The sequence below is a fragment of the Chlamydotis macqueenii genome, chromosome 8 (assembly GCF_036417535.1).
Source record: "Chlamydotis macqueenii isolate bChlMac1 chromosome 8, bChlMac1.mat, whole genome shotgun sequence".
NCBI lineage: Eukaryota > Metazoa > Chordata > Aves > Otidiformes > Otididae > Chlamydotis > Chlamydotis macqueenii.
The window spans coordinates 12,324,852-12,336,103 of NC_141563.1; the positions used below are offsets into that span (position 1 = coordinate 12,324,852).

The window sequence follows — 11,252 nt, forward strand, 5'->3', positions numbered from 1 at the left end:
ATCATTTTTCAATAAAAAAGTAGTGCCCTTCTCTGAACAGCAGCAGAGGATTACAAAGATCTGATCTCTTCCTTTTCCCTTTGCATCTGATTCTCTCCTTTCCTTCCACCCGCAGTACGAACAAGAGATAGCAAAGCTGAAGGAGCGCCTGAAGGTGTCAAGTCGCCGGCTGGAGGAGTATGAGCGGCGGCTCCTGGTGCAAGAGCAGCAAATGCAGAAGCTGCTGATGGAGTACAAGTCTAGGCTGGAAGACAGCGAAGAGAGACTGCGCAGGCAACAGGAGGAGAAGGACAGCCAGATGAAAAGTATCATCAGCAGGTGAGGCTTTGGAAAGTTTGGGGCTGTGTAGGACAAGCAGCTCCCCTGTGCCATGTGTTCTTCTCTTTGGCACTAAAGAAGGTCGTTGCATGGGCTTCTTGACATTGCCTTAGAGATGAAGAAATGGGCATGCAGCTGTGGAAACTTGCCTCAGATTGCCAGGAGAGTGAAGGAGAAGGTTTAGGAATTTTTAACCCTGGTTTCTGTTGTACTTACAACAGGTCTTTTTGCTTTGTCTGGAATCTGTACTCAAGGCAGTAGTTTTTCAGAGCAGTTGCATTTTTGGCAGTGTCCATTTTGAGAATAACAAAGTTAGGCAATTGGCAGTGTCAGATGGATAGATAAGCTTTTACAGGTGCAGCAGAATTCTTGTCTTGCAGAGCCAGGACAGTCAGAGAAATAAAACCAAGAGGCCAGAATACCTGAAACACTCTGGAACAGTATTACACCATCCTAATTTGTACCTCTTTTTGCTCGTCAGACTCATGGCAGTTGAAGAGGAGCTGAAGAAAGATCATGCAGAGATGCAAGCTGTCATCGATGCAAAGCAGAAAATTATTGATGCACAGGTAAGAAGCTGAGGATCTCCAAGAACAAAATGTTCTGTGTGTGGAGCCCATTGTTTTTCCCTATCCTCTTGCCCCAGCATTGTTATCTAGCTCCCAAGCCAGATTGACACATGGTGTTGCACATATGACTTAGCGCCGTCTAGGAGAGAATTGGGTTTTTAGTAAAGACTGAACTGTCTGACACTAGGCTTTGAGCAAGCCTGACAGCAAATCACAGGACTGATCACTCCTCTGAAACCTTTTCTACTTTGTGTGACCCCAACAGGGTGACGGAATAGCGGTGCATTGTGTAGACCCTGTTCCAGGTGTGGGCCTGGGAACTCTGGAAAAGCTGTGCCTCATACCAGCGTAGTTTAATTGCCATGTGCATGCATCTCAGCTATGCAAGCTAAAAGCATGGCTTTGAACGTCTGAGTCAAGAAAAGAGAATGCTTGCCACGAAACATTGCCCCGTATAATGTTGTATGTGGCATTTCACCCCGTGTGACTGTCCACGGCTGTCCTGGAGAAATGCCCGGTTTGCCGCAAACCCGCAGTGCTTGCCTCGGTCAAACAAGTCAGCCGTGGGACATGGGATCTCGTGGGCAATGCATGTGGGTGTGTTGTGTGGGATCATTCCAGCTTTTCTTCTGTGTCTGTGCTGATCCCAGAGAGCAAAGCTTGTACAACGGAACCTGAGGCTGGTTCAATATCTGCCTGCCATGTTACGTTGGTGATACTTGCGTTTGGAGGACATCTTTCCCGCTTCTGGGCTCTTCAGTAATTCCAACTGTGAACTTTCCTTAATAGGATGACCCGTTTCAGGAATAACCCAAGTTATTCCAGAAAGTTGTTTCCCTACACAAAGAGTGGCGGGGTGGGAGAGGAAGCCTCAGCTGAACATAGTTAAAGATGGTGCTGGCATATTACAATACAGGCTGGAGGGAGCACAACAGGGCATACCCTGGCCGGTTTTTTCCTGTTGAATGGCCAGCAGAAGTAGAAACGTTTGAGCTAACGTGGAACTGTGGGGAAAATATACAGTAGGAAAAAAGCTGTGTTTTTAAAAGCCTGGAGACACTAGCAGCATATTTATAGCCGATTTCTTCTTGATAATTTGAGAAGTTCTGGTTTTTCTACTGCCTCTGCCCATTTTCCCACAGTTCTTCAGAAGGGCTGTTCATGAAAGCTGGATTTTTGGATCTGTGCCATCTAATGTGAATAAATCACTTGTGTACAATAACATGGCACTTCTGTTACCTAGCCTTGCAGAACAGAAATCCTGCTGGAGTTACACCATATGTACTTGCTAGCTATCAGGCAAGATGCTTTACGTGGAGACACCAGTGTAGTCACCCTTTTTAGATGTAGCGCAAGATTAAATCCTTTCTGTGAGGGCCTGCACTCAGAATACGAAGTGGGAGAGTGCTGTGCTGGAGAACTATTTTCCTGTTGGTAGGGGAACAGTAGAGCAGCCTCCAGTCTGATCAAGGAGTGTAGCAAGTGGAAGCTGGAGTAGAAGTTGAACATGCTGGGCGTTTTTTCAGAGATAGGCGCAGTCAGGGCATCTTGCTGTTACGCACTGATGGAATGGCAGCTCATCCAAACAGCAGCCTGGTTTTGGAAGGAGTTGATGCCTTTTTCGTCTGCCTCGAGAAGGTGAAAGGGGCACTGAGCAAACTCATAAAAAGCAATTTTTGGAAAGGACGATTTGAGAGACTATAACTGAGTAAGAAATTTGCCCTTCCCTTTGTTACCTCTCTATGCGAGTAGGGTCTTGGCCTCCGTGTGGAGTTATGGACGAGCAAGATGGAGAAGGGACCACTCTGATCCCCCGGTGTCACCAGCTGGCAGAGGGGACTGCTGCTGACTTGTGAAACCTTCAGACCCTCAGGGCTGGAAAGCTGTGGTGCTTGATCATAGTTGATCAAATGATGCATCATTTATCACCCGCAGTGGAAATTGTTGAAAAAACAGTAGCAAATTTCAGTAGCATCAATGATTCCTCTTTTAATCTGACACCTTTTTCTTTTCAAGTGCTGTTATCTACTTGGGCAGGCAAGGTCAGCAGGAAACCTTAACTGCTTTAGTGTCAGCCAGTTCAGAGGAAGCTTGGTTGTCATTGCCCTTCCATGGGTACCGGAGGAGAAGAGGAAACTGATGAAAGATTGAGAACAGACACACCAGAGGAGCCCAGGTGTTTGCTGAGTTCTGTAGCAATCCCTCTAAGTTGTGCTTGGAAGATTTTTCTTTGTCTGCGGTTCGTTTGGAAAAGGTACATAGCAGTGGCTAGAACAGAAAAGGTCTTTTTTTTGTGGGATTTATGGCGTGGAGTTGGAACCTTGCTTATCACACCTGTTTGAAGAGTTAAATGGCTGCTAGGAAACCGCAGTAACCTGGGGTTCTTGCGCTTAGTTACATCGGCACAAGGTGCTTTCAGGATTTGCTCTTTTGCCTCGTGGTCAGGTGCAGCACCCGGTACTGCACGGATGCAGGAGGACAGCCGTGTCCTCAGTGTGCGTGCTGTCGCACTGGCTGCAGGCCTCCCTGACTGAGCAGGGGCTGGGTCCCTGAGAGCTGAACTCTCTCCTTGGAGCAGCGGAGCTGCAAAGAATACTAGCCCAGCTGCTATTGCAAGTGACATCTCCGCTGTGTTAAATTACAGGTCATAAATGGGGATGAGATAATTCAAACAGGCAAGTAAACCCGATCAGTTCTCTAGCTGAGCAGTACCCAGTCCTGGCCCAGTGCACTGACCTCCTACCCATTCCAGCTCCTCCCACTCCCTGTGCCCAATTCTCGTGTGTCAGAGAAGTGTTTGTTAGACTGTATTTTCCCGTGACCGAGAAGGTGCCTCTACTCACCGAGCTTACGCTTGTAAGATTGATTTTCCAAGTGTAGACTTCCAGCTGTTTTGCAGACTGGCATAGTGAGCACTTACCAGTGCCTGAAAATAACCAGCCTTTCATTTTTAACTCTTTGGAAAGCTCTATTCTTTGGAAAGAAATTGTTAATATCAAATTATATATTCCAGGTGAAATTTAGTCGAAGGAGGAGGAGCTTTAACTTGCTGAAGAACACATTTCTGCGAAGGCAGTTGTATTTTGCAGGATTTATTTCAGCATGGGAGGAAAGGCTGAGGCCTTTAACTCTTCCATTGTCCATTTTTTCCTTGCTTATGTTGAGTGGATGAGGGGAAGTGCTGGGGCAGGCTATAGCCTGCCTTGCTGCGTGTTGATTTCCCGTGCCTCCTCCTCCATTTGCTCTGCTATACAGAGCTTGGTCTCTCCAGGGCTGTAATGCAAGCAGTGCTTAAATTCTGCTTTGTTTTTGCACCCTAACACTTACCCCTGTGGGGAAGCCCACTGAGAAAAGCAAACATTACTTGATTACTGATGTACCACACAGCTGACGTGCTGGGATCAAAATCTCCAGGGGCTGTTGTAGCACTCGGGTCTCCTGAGCAGTATGTCTCACTTATCCCTTACTGTTTGTGCCTTCTGTGCATCGTTTTTTTCCTTCCATTTTGTTTCTCAATGGGCTGGACTGGGAAGAGTTCCTGCATGCAGCTTTTTTGATTCAAGTAAATGAGACATTTTTGGTTCTCAAAGAAAAAAAGCCAATGAGCTGGTAGCAGAGCATATTTACCTGTTCTTGTCTCTGTTGCTGCTTTGTGTGGCTGCATTTTTTTTTTTTTTTTTTTTTTTTTTTTTTGAGGGAAGCTGAAAATTGCCATTTCTAATTGTGCCACCAGCTCTTTGGCTTGACCCCCCGGTGCTATATCTCCCTGCAGATCATCTACCTGTTGGTAGGCTGGGTTTTGTTGATGGGGTTTTTATTTTTTATAAATTTAGTACACATCCTTTAGCTTTCTGAATTCTTCTGCTAGAAGTGGAGGCTAGCACTTTCTGTGCTGGAAGAATCAAAACTGGGATGTGGGAACCCTGGATTCGGCGGAGCCCGGGAGCCCCTCTGAGCTGGAATGGGTCTAGGAGCAGTGTGTTCAGTGTTTGTTCTTTGTGTTCTGTCAATGGCATCTCCCCCTCCACCCACACTGCCCTCTTCCCCTTCACCTCAAATAACCCCTTAGTTATAGCTTTTGGCTGCTTCTTCTCTATGTTGCTGTTGCACCCTCACTCCTGCTGGTGACTGCAGGCTGCCATTATCTGCTTTTTTTTTATTTATTTCAAGCATACCATGAGTTTATTCTGAGCACACTCCATCCGAAATACAGAGACAATGGCTGTTAGATACCACTTGCACTTTTCTCTGCCAGATGAAACTTCCACCACTTTTATTTTCTGCTGCCTGTTTCTGTTTTTCTAACATATTTTTTTAAAAGAAATTAAATTGGCTGTTGTTGTTATTAACACCAACACCCTTGCCCCCATCCCACGACAAAATACTGCATTTCCACCTGCCTCGGCTGGAGGCTGTTTGGATAAGGCTGCCGGGACTGGATCAGTTCACCTGTGTAACTTTGCCTCACTGTCACCTGTCATCACGCAAAAAGGCCACGAGGGCCGGACCGGCCTGTGAAAAGCCCATGGCACACAGGGGCCTGTTACCCCGAGAAAACAGAAAGAGGCAGACATCCCATCTTACGAGAGAATGTTAGCCAAGCTGCCTCTGCCTAGAAACCATCCGAAGACACTGTCACAGCCCCGCGTCCTGGAAGTTCCCTGTAAAGCAGGCTTGTGGGGCAAAGGCATTTCATTTGTGAAGTTCTGACTTTGTGGGGTGTTTGTTGCAGGAGAAGCGGATCGTGTCCCTGGACTCTGCCAACACGCGGCTGATGAGTGCCCTGACGCAGGTGAAGGAGCGCTACAGCATGCAAGTCCGCAATGGCATCTCCCCCACCAATCCCACCAAGCTTTCCATCACGGAGAATGGTGAATTCAAAAACAGCAGCTGCTAACTGGGCAGATGCTGCCGGCCATCTCCCCAGGAGAAGGGCAAGAGGGAGCAGACTCAAGAAACCTTCAAAAGAGCCCCCTCTTCCCCTTACAGGTTTACATAATGCTGCTAATAAAATGGAAAAGAGAAAGAAGAACTCTGAAATGTGGGCTTTAATTCCCCACTCAAGGCCAGGAGAACCAGGCTCCCGAGAACAAGTCCTTCCATATCACTGTGTAAATAGAGGGAGCCCTTGGGTCATGTACAGAAAATGCCGATGTAATATACCAAAAGGAAGTGAATACTGTAGATTTTTTTAATTATTGCTATTTTTATTATTATTATTTTTTCTCTTGTTGAAAGCACTGCAGTCCTTGGAGGAGGAAGAGGGGAGTGTGAGTGCATGTGTGTTGTGGGTGAGAGAGAGAGATGAGCAGTGGGTTACATTAGACAGCAGCTGTATATGTCAGGCTGGCTGATACAAGTACACGAGTGGAGTGAAATAGTAGTGAAATGAATTCTGTAAGAAAACTCATCTGCTGGTTTTATTCCCCTCTTCTCTAGCTGTTCTTTAACTGAATGCAAACTCGACAGCAAACGTTTTAGCAAGAAAATTGGCTCTTGCTGGATCCTGTACCTACTTTTGGTAGGACTCCGGCAAAAAAAAAAACAACTCGGTCTCTTTGAACAAGGTGAAAACGTGGAGCAGCAAGCTTGTTTCCTTACATTTGCACACAGTCAGGCTTTCCATCAAACAGACAGAGGGAATCTGCAGTTTTTCAAGGTAGGATTCTTTTTTTTTTTTTTTTTTTTTTACCCCAGTTACAATGCCGTTTTATATTTTCTGTTTGGAGAATTTACCGACCTGTAAATACTTTTTTTAAAAATTTCTATCCAATCCCCACTTTATGCACCGTGCAGTGGCACCCTGACTTCGTTCTCTGCACTCCATCAGGAACAGTCAGGTTAACGCTCTGAGGAAAGGGCTAACTGAAGGGTGCCGACGCTCAGCAAAGTAGACTTCCGTATGCAAAATCTCCTTTTTCCTGGAGGATTTCTATATTTTAACTCTCATTCAATTTCACTATTTCAGCCACTAGCTTAGCCAGTCTAGTTCCAATGAAAGACGCTTTCTGCATGTTTGTGCTAAAAGATCTTTCATTTCCACTGAATTTTGCCTTTCTCTGGATACATTAAAGGGTTTTTTTGAAGTTCTGTACACACCAGTTTTTTCCTAAGGAGCTTTGACTCAGCTTTCATCTCCAATTACTTTCAGTTGCAGTTCATAGAAGCATAGTCACAGGCTGTATGTGAGTGCGTATGTAATTACAAAGTGACCTTCTTGTGGAAGATAATGACATTAGCAAACTGTAAAAGATTAACAATGAATTACACAGTATTGTCAATCCTCGTGATTTCATCAAATGCCACAATATTTACCCAATGTCTGTGGGTATTTTTTTAAAGCCCCATATTCTAGAGTCAAGTAATAGTGTGTAAATCTTCACTTTCACTTTTTGGTGTACATTTCTAGCCCCCAAACTCTCAAAGTAAATAAAATTATTCCAACAGCAATTAAAATTTTGAATTACAGAAATACACTAATGACAGTGAGCGTGATTAACCGTTCAAGCTAGTTATGGAAAGTAGAAATTGGAAAAGTTGACTTCACAATGAGACAAACCTCAAGAGGCTGCGAGGTGTGGGATGTGTTCAGTAAACAGTTCAGGGTGCACCCAGGAAGAAGTTAATGAGGTGGCTGTGGGGTACCTGGCTGAAATCGTATTGCCTGTGGTGTGGAGAAGGTCGGAGCTGATTATCCTTTCTGGCCTTAGTTTCTGAATCTCTGAAATTGTACTACATTACAAATGTAGGCATTTCTAAGCCAGTTTCTTGACCTCCTGAAAGTGACCCATGTTTCCTTGAACATGAAGGATTGGCAATACTGAGGACCCAAATTCAGTGTCTATTTCAAGTTTGTGTCTTCTTTGGAAATGAATTATCTCACCTCTGTGGGCAGATGCAGCTTGTGACGGAGCGCAGTGTGTTAACTATTCTGCCTGACTATTGTGTTACAACACTTCAGTTAAACGTCATCGCACAAGTATGTTACATTTACTAACTATGCATAAATACAGAGACCGCATCTCCTGCAGAGTAGGATGCATTAAAAAAAATGTGTATGAATCAATCCTAGCAAGGCCTTGGCTGTTAATTTACATCTAGAGGAGACTTGTCTGCAGCAAGCTGGGATTTATATTTAATGCTTAGTTCTTTCAGATCAAAGCTTCTCCAGCTGCTCGAATGTGACTTGGTACTTCAGGCCAAGGAGCATCCCTGTCTTGTTCTTGGTGTACGCAGAGCCGAGTCAGCGCTGTCTGACACAGCTGGGGTTGTGCTCTGCATTTGCTCAGTAGTGATTTCTTTTCCATGCTTTCCAAACCGTCTTCCAGCTCTGGGTCATTGCTGACCTCTGATATTTTCTTCCTCAAACTGTGCCTTTAAGTTCCTTCTTCTTTCCTTCTTCTGTCATGCATCACAGCTGTAGGCAGTCTATCGGGTTTGTATTCATCCGTCTTGTGAGTAGCGCTCTTTTACAAGAAACCTTTGCATACCCCTTTTTGCCGCGTATTTTTGTGTGATCTGTGTCTCCTCTTTGCTATGTACTGTAATTACACAGCTGCATCGTGGGAAATCTGTTCCCAAAAGTAGCCTTTGCAGATGGGCACGTGCATTGCTCACTTATTTATGATGTGCGTTTGCTCACACAGTGCAAATAGTACGAGTGTTCTGTGACTGAGATGTGAGAGCAAGTGGCCGTAGGAATACATTGACTAGAACAAGGCAGAAGCAGATATGTCATCCTGGTAGCGTTAGTCTAGCATTCATTTGGGAAACATTTCTCCGGAGCTGCCTAGCTTTTTGGTAATCTGAGATCGCTGGCTGAGCTGTCTGGTTCCATGCTGAAGGCTCTGAGGTGTCCACTTTGGTTTCTACAGAGAAATGCAATAAGAACAACATTTCAGCCCTGATTTTCAGAGGGCAAATAGTACCTGCCCCAAGACTGCTACATTTTGGTGGGGTCTTCAGTAATGTATAATTCTCAATAACGTACCTTCTTCTGTGTATTCTTAAGCTTGTAGAATGCTTATAGGAAAAAGTTGCTATTCTAAGAGTCTGACCCATCAGTATCGTCCTCACAGCTCGCTGCTAGGCTGGTTGTTTCTCTTCTATTTCAATTTCTACCCTAAAGTGCAAAGTGTGCTCCTCTAACTCCCGCTACAGAGGAGAGGCTGCCTGTTGACCCAAAAGGGGGTGAAGGTTGCAGAGTCACAGTGCTGCAAGACTCAAATTGATTAGCTGCAGAACAAAATGTTACGCTCCTGAGTTCTGCAGGCAGCTGTCTCTCCTAGTTTGTTACCAAGCAGCTTTTTAGAGAAATTTAAGCCGCTCTAAGCTGACAATATGTGAAAATGCCAGCTTTGATTTTGTCCAGTCTGATAAAATTCAAGTGGCACTAAACCACGTGGCAGCCAAAAGGTCTGTCTGTTTTGGAGCACAAGCCCTAACTGGGCCCGATCACGTTTGGTTTAAGACTACTAGCCCGTGGGCTTCTGCAGCAATGAGGGAAGTAGCAAATAGTGCGAAGTCTGATGAGGAGCATTATAGACATTGGGTTTTGGTTCATACTGCCAGCAAATGCTTCAGGCTGTGTCTAACGCCGTTGTAAGGAATGGCTGCTCTCATTTGGAAAGAGCTGAAGTAGCGCAGGAAAAATTGAATAGCCGGTAGGAGTAATACTCGTGTGTTCCTAAGAGTGAAACAGAAGAGGTGCCCCATCCTGGCACCTCAGCCCTTACTGGCCACGCTACTCAGTACTGCTCTAGGATGATTCTCCCGAGACCACAAAGCCACCCAGGCTTCCAAGTTCTCAGCAGAAGCTCACAGCCAGCGTGGCGGGGCAGGGAAGGGGAGCAGTGTTTTGTAGCGCTGTGGCCTTTTGCCGCATTGTGTGCGTGGTGTCTGCAGAGCGTGTGAAGAACAGAGGCGAGCAGAATGGCACGCGGTGGGCAGTAACGGAGAAGAGAGGGAGCACGGCCTAGGAGTGGCATCCTGTCAATGCCTGTTCTTTGCAGCTCTAGGAATTCAGACCTTTTTTGTTTTGGTTTGTTTTTTTTTTTTAAGGGAAATAGATTTCATGTCCAGGAATTACCAGCTCCCTGGTGCATTAGAAATGGGCAGCTATGCGTAAAAGCACAGATTCATACAGCTACACATTTTGTAACACTCCAGCGGAATAACTCTAAGCAGGGGATCCAGAGGACCCTGAAAAGGGATGTGTATACTTTCTAGTTAGAGAATATGAGGTGTATCCAGTAATAAATTCTGTATCCAAGTCGTCCAAGAAATGGGCTTATGTTTTTGCAATTTTGCTTTGGGTTGGTTTAGGCTTTTTTTTTTTCCACATTATATATTAATTTCATGTTTTAATGCTTGATTAAACCTGCCAGCTTTTAACTTCATCTGAAAACTCAATGATTGAAGTCCATCAGTTTTACAGCAGTGCTCGTGGAATGTGTCGGCAATATTTATCTGCTAAAGGTTACCGTGTATGTATGAATTCTGTTTGTGTTCTGCAAAACTGTCTGTGTCGTTCCTGGAGAACAATTCCTGTCTGGGTTGAACCATTAAATGTATTTCCATCGTTGATTAGCGTGGTCAGCCACAGGTATCCAGCTGAGTCTGACAGAGCAAAAAGCGTTAAATTTTGGCTGATGCTTTTAGGTATTTCCTTCTCCACAGTAAGTTAACTCCCATGAGAGCAAGCGTGTCATTACAGATCATGCCTGCCAGGAATCCTACCTGTAAAAATAGATTTTCCGTCTCAAGGGCCTTAATAAGAGTGTTACTACACAGAACTGTTTTACAATGATAGCTCTAAATAATTTATTTTTTATTTCAACAAAGTACACCTTAAAAAGTAATAAACTTGTTTTTCAAGCCGTATTTTTATGCTAGTAGCACTGGACTGTTTGGTCTCTGAGATCCATTTCTGCATTTCATTGCCTGGGTTTGTTCTAAAGAAGATTTATTTTTGTTCTGTGAATAATTTTTGAAGGTTCTTGTAATATGTACAGATATAGATACATTTGAGGACTTTTATTGATATTCCTACAAAGAATACAAATAAACTTTAACTTTAAACAGTTTGGACTTGGTAGAGCTATGCTGATTTAAAATTCTGCGCGTTCTGCTCTCAGGTTGTGCTTGTGCTTTGTGTGACTTCGGCGGGGGAGGGAAACTGGGGTAGCATCGCTTCATGTTTGGAAGCAGCTCCCATCTGGCACCTGGAGCTACCTGGCTAAACCAGGGGGGTCCCTGGCCGAGCACAGCGGCAGAATTAATTCCTTACTCGTGTTTCTGGGGCTGGGTGTTTTGCTGGGGTGTCCAGCACGGGTCCCAGGGCTGCGTCCTGGAGCTCTGCTCCCG

At 44.9% G+C, this 11,252-nt stretch overlaps 1 protein-coding gene across 9 annotated transcripts in view; it reads left to right on the forward strand.

The window, feature by feature from the left end:
• The window catches only part of RASAL2 (RAS protein activator like 2), a 187,311-nt gene extending 176,339 nt beyond the window's left edge, over window positions 1-10,972 (forward strand). For 7 of the 9 annotated variants that reach the window (XM_086754063.1, XM_086754066.1, XM_086754069.1 and 4 more), the window contains 4 exons: window positions 116-318; window positions 800-887; window positions 3,532-3,562; window positions 5,620-10,972. In XM_086754063.1, coding sequence (XP_086610189.1) covers window positions 116-318; window positions 800-887; window positions 3,532-3,562; window positions 5,620-5,762 — 465 coding nt within the window. In that variant the 3' untranslated portion in view covers window positions 5,763-10,972. The remainder of the gene's footprint in view (window positions 1-115; window positions 319-799; window positions 888-3,531; window positions 3,563-5,619) is intronic. The other 2 variants (XM_086754065.1, XM_086754067.1) reach the window with 1 other exon arrangement.
• Window positions 10,973-11,252: the final 280 nt, after the last annotated feature.